Below are 17,244 nucleotides of genomic sequence, written 5' to 3' on the forward strand. Positions count from 1 at the left end.
TAGTATTTCCTGAGTAGTTTCATTGTACTACTTGGTCCATTTATCCACCCTTTATCTTGCACAAAAACAAATCTGTAAATGACATGGGTTTCTTTTAAAAAGATGAGGGTGAGGCAGAGAAAAGAGTACAATGAGAAACAGGTTCACAACAACCTATTGTAAACATACCTACATATGCAAAAAGGTACAATTATAAAACAGTTCAAACACTCTAATTACCCCATCTTCATTATACTAACCTACATTAAATACATTGCCACTCTTGGTTCATGATTGCAGTAACATTTATCTGTTACAATTAAGTGTTGATGTTGTTGTTTTTTTGCCATATCATGCCAGTGTTATGAGAACTCATGTGAGGATATGACCTCACCAAGAGATTGAGTATAGAGTGAGAACAGAAGAAGACTAAGTACTGAGCCTTGTGGGACACCAGTGGTGAGCCTGCGGGGAGCAGATGTGGATCCTCTCCTCATCACCTGGTACAAGCGAACTTCCAGGTAGGAAGCAAACCACAGCCATGCTGCACCATGAATTCCGATACTCGTGAGAGTGGACAAGAGAGTCTCGTGGTTGACTGTGTCAAACGCTGCTGAAAGGTCAAGGAGTATGAGCACTGATGACAGTTTGGCTGATCTAGTAGCATGTAGCTTCTCAGTGACAGCCAAAAGGGAAGTTTCTGTGGAATGTGCCGCTTTGAAACCACACTGGTTAGGAACCACACTGGTTAGTGTTCTATGTGAGGTATAGAGACTGTTGATTGTAGACAGTGCATTCAAGTATTTTAGAAAGAAAAGAGAGAAGTGATACTGGACGATAGTTGCCGATGTCACAGGGATCCAGAGTGGGTTTCTTCAGGATGGGAATAACCCTTGCTCTCTTCAATTCATTTGGTACATGACCAGATGATATGGAACCACTGATGATAGTCGTGATGAAGGAGAGGTCTTGTGAGATGGTCTGAAGCATTGTGGTAGGGATTGGATACAATGGGCAGCTGGTAGGATTGCAGGACAAGATGAGCTGCAGGATCTCTTCTGTTGCTAGATTAGAAAAATGTGCCAGTGAAGGAGAAGGAGAATCCTTCTTAAATCATTATGATTCTTTATTGGCATAATGCCAAAAAGTAACATGAACAGATCTTACCTCAGATGTTTTTTTTCACTTGCAAAACCTGCTCTGCACATCTGCAGAATCAAAAGTTCTGGTGAAATCTCAGGGCGTAGAACATTCTACTGAGTATAAATACTGACCACAAGCAGCAGTAACAACAGAACAGACACCAACATCAGCAAGAGAACTCATCTTTTAATAGACTAAATGTGGTGAGTAATGACAAAACTTTACAATTTTCTGCACTTAAATTTTTTACCTTTAAGCCTCCATGATACTTTGCTTTTTACACAATATGCAAGCCAAAAATGCAGTGGGATGTATATTTGTGTTTTCTATGCATATTTCTTATGGCACAGCACTTGTGGAAAGTTGCAAGTATAATGTAAATCTTCAAGGGTTTCACAGGTAAAGCATGGCAAAATCAAATTTTTATGTTTATAATGTTGTGAAATATATTAATTAGAAAAAAATGTGTCTATCTTTTTTTTTTTTACAGTACTAAGTGCAGATATTGATGATCTTAATAGTGCAGTCACTGCTAATCCTCATTTCACTACTTTAAGAACAATCAGAGAAACAAACAAAATATAAATAAACAGTTGTGATCATAAATTTACATACACTTAGCAGAATCTGCAAAATGTGAATAATAAAAAAAATAATAAGAGAGATCATAAAAATTGCATTTTGTTTTTTTTAAAATACTGCCAATAAGCTATTTTACATAACATATGTTTAGATATAGTCCACCAGACACAATAATAACTGAATTTACTCAAATGAACCAGTTCAAAAGTTTACATACCCTTTATTCTTAATACTGTGTTGTTACCTGGATGATCAACAGCTGTTTTTTTATGTTTTATGAGAGTTGTTCATGAGTCCCTTGTTTGTCCTGAGCAGTTAAACTGCCTACTGTTCTTCAGAAAAATCCTCCAGGTCCTGCACATTCTTTGCTTTTCCAACATCATCTTCACATTTGAGCCCTTTCCAACAGCAGCTATATGATGTTCAGATCAATCTTTTCAGTCTGAGGACAATTGAGGGAGACTCGTACACAACTATTACAAAGGTGCAAACATTCACTGATGCTCCAAAAGGCAACACGACACATTAAGGGGGGGGGGGGGGGTGGTAAACTTTTGAACAGGATGATCGGTGTAAACTGTTATTATTTTGTCTTCTGGAAAACATGTAAATATCTTATGTAGCTTCTGATGGGCAGTACTACATGAACAAAAACATCTTTAAACGAAATAATTTGCACCAATCATCCTATTCAAATCTTGATCTGGCTCTTGATGTAAACAGATGGCTAGTTCTGATTGGTAAGTTGGTAGGCCTGGCATCACCTCTAAAAAATATAGTCCTGCCCAACTCCAATCAGCCAGAAGAAATTCAGAAGTTCAGAAATCTCTAACCTGAAAATAAACATTGTTCTTTCTTTTGTCAAAAGTAATCCACTGAAGCAACAGCTAATAGTAAAAAGCTAATTATTAAAACAAGTTGAGAGGGCATTTAAAGGTATTTATTAAATTGCTATAGTGTTCCTCTCTATGTCTAACTCTGTGAAACTACCGAATAGTCTCAACGTCTCAAAAAAAACAGACTGTCATATCAAAGCAAACCAGTGACTTCATTTCCCAGAATTCACCACGAACTACAAACATGGCCGACGAAGAGTACAACTCCCAAACGCACACATAAACACGTTCACCATCGCCTGAATTCTAATTAGAGACACCTACTGCCAATTGCACCTTCACCCACACCACTCCTTTATAGAGACAATGTCTTTGTGAAGTATACGCTCAGTTGACTTGCTCTCTGTCGGTACCAAGCCTTGATATCGTGCTTGTTTTTCTGGTTTTGACTTTGCTGTATGCCTAACCTTGTTGTGACTGCCTGATTGACGGACCTCTGCCTGTTTACATTTTTGGATTTTGCATTAACCTTTGGACTTGTTGTTTTTGGCATTAAACTACGTAACCTGCACTTGCTTCTGTCTTCACCTCCTTTACGTGACACAGACCCACAATGGTCATTAATATTTATTAGTTATGTATGTTCTGAAATATGACTGTGTGTAACTATAATTCTCAATATAAAAAATAGCTCAAAATACAAAAAGACACTTCACAATAATACCTCTTTAAATATTTTTTTTTTTTTTTTTTTTTTTTTTTTACAAGGTTAAAGAGAAATAGGACTCAATGCCATGATGTGTTAATGGGGATGCCTCTGCCACCAGGTCTAGTCCTTTTTGTTAATAACTAGTATGCTAGAAATACTGTTACAATATTCTTCAAACAGGAAGGAAATCATTGAAGAAAACCTATTTCAGATAATTGACCTTGCTGTGACCTTGCCTATGTTTGGATCAATTCCAAAATCTAATCAGTTCATCTGCTGGTTAAAATAATAATTACACATGTACTCTACAAACATTCAACCACTCATTCTTGAGATATCATGCTAATGAGAATCTCAACAAATGCACTGACAGATGGATGGACAGTCAGACTTATCGAGGACAAAAATTGGCCTTGGGCCTTGAGTTCCTAAGTGTGAATGTGTAAGTAGCATCTCTGTATGACATGAAAGAAGAAGGAATCTATTGAAGAAAAACTATTGGAGACATTTAACCTTGGTGTGACCTTGGATCAATTCCAAACTCGAATCAGTTTGTTACATTGATAATTCCACATAAATTCTACAAACATTTAACCACTTCTTCTTGAGATATTGCGTGAAAGAAAACCTTGGCTGGACAGACATACCGAATCATGTTCTTTTCTTTTGCCCCACAGGTGTTTCTAAAAATCTGTATGGGCAGCTTGAATATAACAACCTAATGCTGAAGAAAGATGGCTTCTAACAGAAAGGTCATTAAAGGTAGGAACTATGTGTTATCATTATTTACATTATACACTATACTATATACATTATGTTATTTACATTCACATATTTATGCACATGTATCGAGGTATGTATGTGTCATAACATTTGCAGTTTCAACTTAATTATAAGATTAACAGTAATTAATTAAGCATGACTTTATTTTATGTATAATAATAGACTGTGGATCAGGATCAGGATCAGCACAGAGGGACTCAAGCCAGCTTAGAGGTGAGTTGAAGTTAATAACACTATGGCATAACAGAGGGAAATCAGAATTCATTTCAGTTTAAATTTGGTGAATGATGATTAGGACATTAGGATGGTTGGGTTGGGGGGTTGGGTAGGGTGGTGTGTTGGGTCTGTGTGTATTTATGCGGACGGGGGTGGTGGGAAGTGTGGGAGGGATTTGTGTTACCTGATCTACCTCCAAATGTTTTTTATGCACATTTGTGACTATTTATATACTTAGTATTCAAATAAAACATGTCTTTATTTTCAGATGCACTTTTTTCATTTTTGAAAACACTGGGACTTGAAAAGTACTACCCAAACAAGCTGAACCTCAGGTCTTTACTGGAAATCAACAGTGGGACAGTGTCCAATGAAGAGATCAACTCACTGCAAGCAATACCATTTGCCTTTCTAAGAAAGTTACTGATGGTTAATTCGAAATCAAGATCCTTACAATCTGTACTTTGTGAAAAAGATGAAACAGATGACTTGTTTAGTGATGAGGACAATGATGGTAGTTTTAACCTTCTAGATCTTCACACTGCCCTCTTTTTCTGTGCAGATAGTTTTCTCCAGCAAGAAATGGCACTTAAAATGTCAATGTGCCAGTTTGCAGCACCATTTTTGTTGCCTCAAGGAGTACATAATCAAAGCACTCTTATGTTATGGGCTCTTAGATGTATCTTAAAAGAATGGCGTCCCCATTCAATGTCAGAATCAAAAGGCTTTGTTGGAGACAGTGTTGTTCATGCAAAAATTCCCTTGATATCATTTGTGAGGTTAAGTAACTGCAGCTTGTCCAAGTCGCAGGTTTTGAACCAAGTGCTCAACAATTCAGAGCAGCACCATGACTTCTTTTCTCATAGAGAAATGATCGGAGGATCTGCTCCCAGGGTAATCGCTAATGGCATGGTTGAAATATGCTGGAATCTGCCATGTGGAAATGATAACATCGATGTCTTTCCTGAGGCAGTGGCTATCGCTAATTTAAGAGGAGATGCTGGTTCTTTTGAAACACAATTCCGTTTCCTTACTCAGGTGTCCACAGCTGTCTTTGTGTTCCTGGACAGTGTTGATGAAAACGAGCAAGGGTTGTTTGCCTCTTTACAAGGAATGAAGTCTAAAATATTTCTCGTGGTCAACTCTCAGAGAAATACGAACCAGAATGTGAAGTCGTCTATTGAGGCAGTAATTGATACTCTGCATCTGGGAAGAGACCACATAATTAAGAAAAGCCAAAAAGTGAATTTGGCTACTTTCGCAAAAATGATCAATTCTTCCATTAAGACTGTTCTAAGTGAATCTCATGAATCATTTAGTATTGAGTCCATGAAGAAGACTGCTCAGGAATTAGGTCTTGCCATTGATGAGATTCAAATGAAAGCTTGTGTATCAGCAGAAGCAAGTGCAGAGAAAGTCATGAAAACTATTGGAGTTCGTGAAATAACGGACTATAAAAAGACACAGCTGCCACTGCAAGGTGAAAATTGGAAAAGACTGGCTAAAATAGAAAAAGAGCAATGCAGATTACACAATTCAGGAGAATTGAGCTTGGAGAAATACAAGGTTCAACTTCTAAAAGAAAAGGAGGAAATTTGGAACAAACAAAGTCAGTACAAAATGACAAAAACAATGGAGATCTTCATAGAGTCTTTGTTAAGATCTGATAACACTGAGCGAACATTCTTTCTGAAATGGATGGGACTAAAGTTGGACATGCGATCACGCAAACACGTGTTAAGCCTTCGACGCAAATACAGAGAGTGTGAACAAAAGAAAGACAGAGACAACATTGTCAAATTAGACCAGGAGCTTCTTGATTGTTCTCTTGGCATAGAGCACTACATGAGAGAAATGGGACAAATCTATGAGGCTGCTTCATTTGGTACAAACAAAATATCTGACAGAATAAGCAGTCTCCCTACTCTGGCTGCCAACCTGCTTCTAGCTGGGTTTCCTCTTGAACTACTTGATGGAGATGCATCAAATATCCCAGAGAAATGGGTGAGTGATGTTCTCATGGAGCTTCACAGGATGGTTGGCCAGAAGAGCCGTTTGCTGGTTATCACTGTGTTAGGGGTTCAGAGTACGGGTAAATCAACACTACTCAACACTATGTTTGGAGTTCAGTTTGCAGTGGGCAGTGGTCGATGCACACGTGGAGCATACATGATTTTCCTTCCTGTGGGTAAAGACTTGAAGGAAGAGTTACTTTGTGACTTTGTCCTTCTGATTGATACAGAGGGTTTGAAATCACCAGCACTGGCACAACTGGATGACAGTTATGAACATGACAATGAGTTGGCCACATTTGTGATTGGTCTTAGTGATGTAACCATCATCAATATAGCAATGGAGAATTCCACAGAGATGAAGGACGTCTTACAGATAGCAGTCCATGCTTTTTTACGGATGAAGGAAGTTGGTAAAAAAACAGTTTGTCATTTTGTTCACCAAAATGTTGCTGGTGTATCTGCATATAACAAAAACCTGACTGAACGAAAACAGCTCTTGGACCAACTGAATGAGATGACAACGATTGCAGCTACGATGGAAAAGAAACCTAAAATAAAAAAATTCACAGATGTCTTGGATTATGATGTGGAAAAGAACAACTGGTATATACCAGGCCTATGGCATGGAACACCACCAATGGCACCAGTTAATACAGGCTACAGTGTGGCTGTACTTGAGTTTAAGAAATCCCTCCTGGGGATCCTTAAAGCTAGAAAGGATGAAGAGCCCTCTCAGATCCCAGAGTTCCTGCAGTGGATGAGTAGCTTGTGGAAAGCAGTGAAGTTTGAGAACTTCATCTTTAGTTTCAGAAACACTCTTGTGGCCCAAGCCTATGACAACCTTTGCAAAGAGTGTTCTGAATGGGAATGGTCTTTCAGAAGACGTATTCATTCTTGGCTTTCAACTGAAATAGTTCAACTATCTAACACTGAAACAAGTGTTAACAATGAGGTTGTTGAGCAACTCAAACAGAAAGCTCAAAAAGAAATAAAAAAGGAAACAGATGAAATGACTGAAAAACTAAAAAACTACTACAAAAAGAAAGACCGCCATGTGTACTTGGTGGAAAAGTACAAAACAGATTTCGCTAATAACATCAAAGGTCTAGAGATTGAAATGAAAGATGAAGTGAGACAAAAAATAGATGCTGCTCTTGAGATGAGAAGTAACAAGAAGAAAGTAGAAGACATTCACAGAAAGCCAACTGCAATGATTGAGTGCCAAGTCCTTAAACTCCTGAAAATTTACAAACACTGTAGCGATGAGGTGTCTGACAAAGAGCTCACAGCTGAGTTTGAGAGAATGTGGAAAAGAGAGGTGGTAAACATCACTGGTCTAAAAGAAAGGGATGTTCCTGATGATGTTTTGAAGCAACTGCGAGCAAGTTTAGCCAATCGCAATGTCATGGAGGATTTGCACAAAGTTCATGATTTGACACAGTATGGGCAAGGAGAATTCCAGATCAAAGACAAGCATGTAAAATGGGAAAAGAAAATACAAAGTTTCTTCACACAGCGTAGTGCAAAGCAAGATTTAGAGATTACTGCAAATGCCGTAATTAAGTGCTGCGATAAAATCATTCAGCAGCATGTGCAAGAAAAATGTGACTACCAAAACACATTTACAAAAGATGTGCTAGAGGAAATTGATAAACAGCTCCAACAGGCAGGTTCAAAAATCAATACCAAATTTGAACTTGACCTTAAATTGCACATTTGTGGCATTGCCTCTCAGAAATTCCTTGAGATGCACAGGAAATTCCTCACTGAGCAAGATCCCTTTAAGCATTTGCAGAAATTTAAGAGTCAGTATCTCTCTGATTTCATTGATTTGTACAGAAAAAGGGACCAGTGCCATAGGAAAGCACGAGACTTCACTCAGCTCTGTCTCAAGCCAGCAGTGACCGAGTACATCGACCAGTCCCTCGGACCTGAGATTGTTGATGCAGTTCTTCTAAACAACCCAACTGAGTACAGTTCTCGAGTGATGTTTCAGTACACAATTCAAAAGGAGCTACTGGAAAAATCAAACTTTGATGATTTTAAAAAGTACATCTTGCAGTATGATGCTTATGTTAAAGATTGGATATACAATCATATCGTAAATTGCTTTTCCAAAGACATATCTCTAAAAAATTTAAAAATGAAGAAGTTGGACATCATAATGAAGAAGATCATGAAAGCAATGGAAGTCTCTAAGCTTGAAGACAATGGCTCTCCTTTGCCTGATAATGCAGGAGGTACAGCACGGTTGATCCAGAACTTTTGCAAATCTATGAACTGTGTCATCTCGATATCCATGAACACAGTGGAAGGGGTCCTCTTTCAGAATACCAGCTGTTGTGCTCCATTCACCAAAAGTCTCTATGAATGTATAGATGACATGAAACTACAGCTAACAGATGAAATCTCCAGGTCAACTGATATAAAAGAGACACTAAACAATGTGTCTGTGAAGCCCCAAAATGAGCTCTTTAAGAGGGTGTTTGGATGTGGTAGAAAGTGTCCCTTTTGCAAAACACCATGTGAGGCAGGAGGAAGAAAACATCAGCAACACCATGCAGGTCTACATAGACCAAAAGGACTTGGTGGTTTTGTGTATGCACAAAATAATACTCTCTGTGAAGAGATTTGTACATCTAGTGTACATGGGAATGGATCGTTTCGAAGTTATGAAACAAATTTCCAACCTCATCCCTTCAAAGACTACAAGAAGTACTACCCAGACTGGCATATTGCACCTGACATGTCTATGAAGGCCTCCGATTACTGGAAGTATGTGATGGTGACATTTAATGACAAATTTGCTGAAAGTTATAAAGCAGAGCCGGCTGTGTATCCAGAAGAATGGAAGAAAATCACTAAAGAGCAGGCTCTTCTCAATCTGAAGCATAACTTCAATATTAAATGAGACAGAAATGCCAAAATATCGCAGCAAAATACTGCCATTTGTGTTGAGAACATAAAGTCACACTATACAATACGATTAATAAAACATTCACAGTTCCATCACTCGTTTATTGCTCAGGTGTGCTAGTTATCTTTTTGTTATACTGAAAATTCAGCTCATCCTTACTTACTTTATCTAAATTATGTGGTATCCGTCTTACTAAAAGTTTTGTTGTGGATTGCTCTGAGAATTAAATGGTTTCTAATAAACATTATATCTGTATGTCTACAATTATAATACATCAGAAATAAAATTAAGATTCTACAATAAGGTTGAAAATTAAAATGAAACATTTTTATGCTTTCTGTATTACATATTTCTGTATTTGTGATGTTAATTCAAATGATCACATTTAATCACTTTGTTACAGCTTTGTTACAAATCTTACAATCATGTTTATTAATTACTTTCCAAAATTCAAATCATTGCATTATTTAGAATAGATTGTATGAATGTTTGAGTATATTAATAAAGTAACTACATAAACATACATAAATATATGAATCTGCAAAGCAAAATGGCTTGGAATGTCAAGTGTGATTACAGTGTGCTTTAAATGAATAAAAATGTAATAAAGTAAGAATCTGTCATATTTTTCAGATTTCTATGATATTTCTATTATATTGATTTCATACACAATTCAGTATATGTGCATTTAGAATGTAATCTTCGAAGCTTAATGTCTTATAATGAACAGCATTAATTTACATAAACTCTTAATGGATGAAAAATAATAGTTTATGAAGTAGAAGTATTAGGAGACCTAAAAAAAAATGTTACATAACATATGTTTAAAACAAAATTGCTGCCTTGCTCTGCCTCCCTATAATGCAATTCACCTGGTCTATTTCATCAGTTTGTGTGTACAGTATATTCCATGTGTTCCTTATTGGCACAGCCTGGCATGTTTATTCCTTGCATTAAAACATATTAAAACATTTTACATTTCTTTGGTTATAAGAACCTCCTTAACACATGCCAGTAGATTGGTCTCATGAAACCAAATCATGAGTGTCATGACACAGCAAACCAGTGACTACATTTCCCATCCTGCACTGCAGCCAACAAACATGGCCACCATGGACTACACTTCCCACACACACACACACCTTCACCTTCTCCTGAATGCTAATCACACACACACCTGTTGCCAATCTCACACTCACTCACTCCACGCTATAAAAGAGACTTTTTTCTTTGCGTGGTATTGAGTGTATTCTCGTTACCAAGCAGTTGTTCCTTGTTTCTTGGTTTGATTCATTTTTATTGACTTTGTTTCTTGTTTCTCGTTTTGAATTCTAGCCTTGTCCAGTTTAGGCCTGTTTGTAGATCGCTTGACCCATTGCCTGTTTTGACCACGCTCTTGTATCTTGATTTGGACTTGTCTGCCTATATCTCCTATAATAAAACTCTTATCTGCATTTTGCATCCGTCCTCAACCTCCTTATGTGACAATGAGACTAAATCACGTCTCATGAAAGAGTGTGTGGACTGTTATCCAATCCAGTGTACTGCCTCCCAGTGTTCCCGGGATATGCTCTGGATCCCTCTCAACACGGACCAGGATAAAGTGCCGAATAAAGATGAATAATAAATGAAATTGAAAATATATAAATATAATCAAAGTTTTACATTTTACTAATGCAACAGATTTTAGTGACGTGACACTTACAGAACTTACAGATACAAGATACAAGAAGTAAATTTGAAATGATCTAATTTTTCTGATTCTTTAAAGAACATAAATTATTTCTGTTTACCTTTCAAATTGTGAGCATTAAGAAAATCAACTGAAAAGCAAATCTCAACGTGACACATGAAGCACACAGAAAGAACCCAGGTGGCTTTTTTTTCTAAAGTGGACATGTCAAAAGTTGAAAAGTTCAGTACACTGATAAAATCATGATAAAACTCATGCAGACACGTAGAGCAAACTTTAAAGAACAGCGTGTGACGTCATTTGGTCATGCTCATTTTTTGGCAGCATTATATACTACAATTGCAAAAAAATCATGACAAGTGTTATAGTACTGTGAAAAATCACAATAAAACATGTAGAACATGTTTTTAAAATGAAGATTGTATTTGCATTCCCAAGTACGTGACACTTTCCTGGGTTGGGTCAGGAATGAAGAGACAGGAGGCAGGCTTCAGACAACTCAAATAGTTGATAAATAGATAAATCAGTAGATCAAATAGATAAATTCTTTATCTCTTTCTTTTCCTTTTGCTCTCTCTCCCATGGCTCTTGATTTTACAGGATGAAATTAGTCTCAAAATGATTAACAAATGCATACACATTTATCCATGAAGTTGAGAAATGTTGCAAATGCATCTTACTATCCACAAACAAATGCTTTTAATTTGTGTCTGCGAAATTCAGAATTAAATCCATCCAGAGCAGGACAACGCCAAACCACATTCTGCCCAGATTACAAGCGCATGGTTACGTAAGCAGAGTGCGGCTGCTAGCATGGCCTGCCTGCAGTCCTGACCTGTCTCCGATTGAGAATGTGTGGCGCGTTATGAAGTGCAAAATAAAGCAACAAAGGCCCGTATAGTTACATAGCTGAAGAAATGCATAATGGATGAATGGGGGAAAATTCCACTTGCTAAACTTAACCAAATGGTGTTACAAACAAATTATATAAATAAATAAAATGCAATGAAAATATGTATTAAGAAGTAAGGTAAAGAAAAATAAGTTACAAAGAAATTACAAAATTAAAATGACATGAATTGTTAACTAAATTTCCAAATATAAAATAAATACATTAATTTTAATTAATGGATTGCAATGCACTTCACACATGAACTTATTTTTTAATGCAAAGTCATCAATAAGTGTTATCTAATTTAGTTAACTTCTATAGTTTTCACAACACAAGGGGCCCCTGTAACTGCCTGACACATAAACCTTTCGCCAAATGATGGTAATGTGTGCTTTTTGCATATCTAGTTTAAACCTCATGGGGCTCCCTTGTGGTCATCATGTATTATTGGATATTAACAGTGACGTATGTGGGCTGTTATTGCAGAACTATCCACAGATAGAGTGATTACATGCTTAATTAAAATGAAATGAAGCAGGGAAAGCATATTTTTCCATTACCGTGCAATAACTCACTAGTCAGGCTGTGAAGGATTATAAATCTTTCCAGTATAAGATTGTAGAAGAGTAGAGTTAAACAGTATTAAGTGTGTTGAATTTGAGCAGATTGTGAATAAGAGTCCAGGCATGAGCACAGAACAGTCTTACAGATTACAGCAGCAGCTTTAATGTACAAATCTACAGTATAGTTTTCTCCAGCAAGAAATGGTACTTAAAATGTCTATGTGCCAGTTTACAGTACCATTTTTGTTACCACAAGGAATACATAATAAGTGCACACTTACAGTATATTATGGGCGCTTTGAGGTGTCCTGAAAGTCCCCATTCAATGTCAGAATCTAAAGGGCTTGCTGAAGACAGTGTAGTTCATGCTAAATTTCCCTTGATATCATTTGTGAGGCTAAGCAACTGCAGCTTGTTCAAGTCACAGGTTTTGAACCAAGTGCTCAACGGGTCACAGCAGCACCATGTTTTTGTTTCAAATCGAGAAATAATTGGAGGAGCCACTCCAAGGATAATTGCTAATGACATTGTTGAAATATGCTGGAATCTGCCATGTGAAAAGAATAGTCTCGATGTATTTCCTGAGCCAGTGGCAGCACTCATACGTCTATTTCCCAAAGACAACCTCTGGATATGACGCTGAGCACGTGCACTCAACTTCTTTGGTGGACCATGGCGAGGCCTGTTCTGAGTGGAACCTGTCCTGTTAAACCGCTGTATGGTCTTGGCCACCGTGCTGCAGCTCAGTGTCAGGGTCTTGGCAATCTTCTTATAGCCTAGGCCATCTTTATGTAGAGCAACAATTCTTTTTTTCAGATACGCAGAGAGTTCTTTGCCATGAGGTGCCGTGTTGAACTTCCAGTGACCAGTATGAGGGAGTGTGAGAGCGATGCCACCAAAATTAACACACCTGCTCCCCTTTCTTCACCTGAGACCTTGTAACACTAACAAGTCACATGATACCGGGGAGGGAAAATGGCTAATTGGGCCCAATTTGGACATTTTCACTTAGGGGTGTACTCACTTTTGTTGCCAGCGGTTTAGACATTAATGGCTGTGTGTTGAGTTATTTTGAGGGGACAGCAAATTTACATTGTTACACAAGCTGTACACTCACTACTTTACATTGTAGCAAAGTGTCATTTCTTCAGTGTTGTCACATGAAAAGATATAATCAAATATTTACAAAAATGTGAGGGGTGTACTCACTTTTGTGAGATACTATATATATATATATATATATATATATATATATATATATATATATATATATATATATATATATATATATATATGTATGTGTGTGGTGTGTGTGTGTGTGTATGTGTGTGTGTTTGTGTGTGTGTGTGTGTGTGTGTGTATACACGTGGTATTTCTGGTATATATTAATAAACCTCCTGCATATGGATTCTCATACATGTGATTGTGTGTCGGGGGGGGGGGGGGATTGGGTGTGCCTTGTGATGGACTGCTATCCAATCCAATGTTTTGCCTCCCGGCGTTCCCGGGATAGGCTCTGGATTCATCTCAACACGGCCCAGGATAAAGTGCTGAATAAATAAATAAAGAAAAAAAATATTGAAAATGTGTAAATATAATTACATGAATTACAATAATTACATGAATCTAAAGTTTTACATTTTACTACTGCAATATATTTTAGGGACGTGAGACTTACTGAACTTACAGATACAATATACAAGAGGTAAAGCTTGAAATGTTCTCATGTTTCTGATGCTTTAAAGAACAAAAATATTCATGTTCATCTTTCAAACTGCGAGGCATAAGAGAAGCAACTGAAAAGCAAATGTTAACGCGAAACATGAAGCACACAGAAAGAACCCAGGTGGCTTTTTTTCTTTCTAAAGCTGGCATGTCAAGCTGAACGGTTCAGTACAGTGATGAAATCACGATAAAACATGTAGAACATCTTTTGAAAATGAAGATGGTATTTGCACATGTGACACTTTCCTGGGTTGGGTCAGGAATGAGGAGACAGGAGGCAGGCTTCAGACATCTCAAATAGATTCTTTATCTCTTTCTTTTTCTTTTGCTCTCTCTACCCATGGCTCTCGTCTCTTACGGGATGAAATGAGTCTCAAATGCATGCACATTTATCCATGAACTTGATAAATGTTGCAAATGCATCTTACTATCCACAAACAAATGTCTTATAATTTGTGTCTGAAAAATTCTTAATTAAATCCATCCAAAACAGGACAACGCCAAACCTCATTCTGCCCGGATTACAAGCGCATGGTTGCGTAAACAGAGAGTGCGGGTGCTAGCTTGGCCTGCCTCCAGTCCTGACCTGTCTCCAATTGAGAACGCGTGGTGCGTTATGAAGCACAAAATAAGGAAACAAAGGCCCTGTACAGTTGTGTAGCTGAAGAAATGTATAATGGATGAATGGGGGGAAAATTCAGCTTGCTAAACTTAACCAACTGGTGTCTTCACTCAGCGTCCAAACGCTTAATAAGTGTTACTAAAAGAAAAGGTGATGTTACACAGCGGTAAACAGTCGACTGTCCCAACTTTTTTGGACTGTGTTACAGTCTTCATATTTGATATGAGGGTATATTTTCAAAAATAAAAAAATTCACAAAGTAAAACATCAAATAATGTGTTTTCAATATAGTACAGGGTGAATTGAATTTCACATGACTCATGACTCACATGACAGCATTTTCCATACTGTCCCAACATTTGAATTCACAAATATGTCTCCATTTGTACAAATTGTTGCATATTCATTTAATTCTGAATTTCACAGACAAATTATAAGGCATTTGTTTGTGGATAGTAAGATGCATTTGCAACATTTATCACGTTCATGGATAAATGTGCATGCATTTGTTAATCATTTTGAGACTAACTCCATCCCATAGTCTCTCCTGTCTATATCCGTGCTGTCGTTCACTGAAACACAGCACGTTCATTTGCCAAATTCTGCACTTACCACTCACTTTCTTTGACCCCATCCTTCATTCACAATGAACACACTGCAGCACCATGCCCCTGCTTCCACAGCATGTTACTTGCATCAGCACTTAAAAAAAAAATCTTTGATCAGGAACACATGATATGGTAGTGTTATTTTCTTATCCTTTTATTTGTGTTAAAGTTTTGAAGCGTAATTAAATGAAACAGTGTAATGTGCGATTAATCAGATTTGCATTGCCACTCCAGAGAAATTCAGCATGTTCCATTCCACTCATATTTATTATGTCAGTAGTCATAGAAATAATTTTAGTAATATAAAGTAATTATAATATTAGTGTCTAAGACTGGACAGATCCCCACTGTGTACCTGGCCCAGAACCACCCATGCCCATAAAACTGAAAATCAGTGAGACTTCACGGGTGTTTCGCATGTGGCTTTACTAAATGTATTCAAGTGTATATTGACTATGTTATTTAAAAATTTTTTATTTTTACTAAGTATGCTATGAATACATTTAGGACAGTGTACTCAAAGACTACATTCTACATGACCCTGAATTAAACATGCACATTTGGTTGGTGTCATGATTCCCCCTTGAAGCAGCGTGCTCTAAGCGCGAATGCGCGAGCGCCTGCTTTTCCGTTGTTGACCGTAGTGACATCTGGACACGTGTGTTTTGTTTATGTTTCTGTCACGTCTCCTCCCTGTTCTGTCATTGGCTGGGATTTCACGTGTGTCTGTATTGCTCTCAGCTGCTAGCGGTTTAGACGCTGATTATGTCCGCATATATACCGCGCGCCTCCCAGCACACAACGCGGAAGATTATCATAGAGGTGGTCGTGGTCGTGGTCGTGGTCGGTTATCCGCTTCCAGTTCCTCGTCATAGTTCGTTTCTCGTTTTGTTTATCGACCCTGTTTTCCGTGACCACGACCTAGATTCCAGCCTTGCCCCGTGTATGCCTGTTTGCCAATCGCCTGACCTCTTGCATGTTTGTGGATTACGTTTTGGATTTGTCTGCCTGTCTCTCTTTCAAATAAACAACTGTTCATACTGCACTTGCATCCGTCCTATCTCTGCTCCGTCACGATTCGTGACAGTTAGTGATAAGACTGTATTTGAAATCAGAAGTTTAACTTCACTGATATTATGAAATAGCTTCAAATTTAATATTAAACATCAAATATACTACATCACTGTTAAAGTCTCTCACTGGTCAGAATGTGTGGGTTCATTTTATATAACATCAATAAAGGTTTTTGTAGGGTTTATAATAACAAGTTTGTTCTATTTAATGTGCTATTGATTCTATAGTAGCAGCTAAATCTCAGGGATTTGTATGGTCTAATTTAATCCAAGGCTATTAATGAATGGATTAAAAATGTATGGTTACTTAACAAGCTAAAATGTGTAACTGGTGAAATGGTGATGTTTTCTGTAAGGGGAGGTTTGTTTAACATTTATGAAGGGAGTCTCCAGTGTCAGCACTTTGTAGCAGTTAATAGGTTTTCTGCCACATGAGCGTCTTCATGACAGAGGTGTTCACACTTTCAGGTTTCTTAGTTTCATGACATTTTGTCTTATAAACTTTCAAAAACAATATAAAAAACGATTCTGATAACAAATTGGGGAAAACAATATTGGGATGTTTGCGTGTCATTATGCGAAAGTTTCCAATGGAAAAAAAAACCTGTCAATTTTCATGAGAGAGAAATTAAAAAATGCTTAAAAAAAAAGAAAGAAAAAATGCTACAAATGTTTAGAGCAATTGTAAGAAGTATTGTAATTGTAACAGGGGTTCTGTTAAAATACACATGGGTGGCATGTTGGTGCACCAGGTAGTGTTGTCACCTCAACGCTCCAGGTTCCCTGGTTTGATCCAGGGTGTATTCTTGCCTGCCATCCAGGATAAGCTCTGGATCCACTTTAACCCTGACGAGGATCAAGTGCTTACTGAAGATGAATGAATGAATG

The 17,244-nt window shown here is 37.5% G+C and overlaps 1 protein-coding gene across 2 annotated transcripts; it reads left to right on the forward strand.

Annotated features, from left to right (window-relative positions):
• Positions 1-1,222: 1,222 nt before the first annotated feature.
• On the forward strand, positions 1,223-10,035 carry LOC128613010 (up-regulator of cell proliferation-like). Of its 2 annotated transcripts, none has more exons than XM_053633528.1 (4): positions 1,223-1,325; positions 3,927-4,011; positions 4,195-4,245; positions 4,517-10,035. In XM_053633528.1, exons 2-4 carry the CDS (start codon positions 3,984-3,986, stop codon positions 9,172-9,174), a joined length of 4,737 nt encoding a protein of 1,578 aa, XP_053489503.1. In that variant the 5' UTR covers positions 1,223-1,325; positions 3,927-3,983; the 3' UTR covers positions 9,175-10,035. The 2 variants fall into 2 exon arrangements, with proteins under 2 accessions (XP_053489503.1, XP_053489506.1); XM_053633531.1 differs by lacking the exon at positions 1,223-1,325 and adding an exon at positions 3,346-3,367.
• The last annotated feature ends 7,209 nt before the right edge of the window (positions 10,036-17,244 follow it).

The sequence above is a fragment of the Ictalurus furcatus genome, chromosome 9, assembly GCF_023375685.1.
Source record: "Ictalurus furcatus strain D&B chromosome 9, Billie_1.0, whole genome shotgun sequence".
Lineage (NCBI taxonomy): Eukaryota > Metazoa > Chordata > Actinopteri > Siluriformes > Ictaluridae > Ictalurus > Ictalurus furcatus.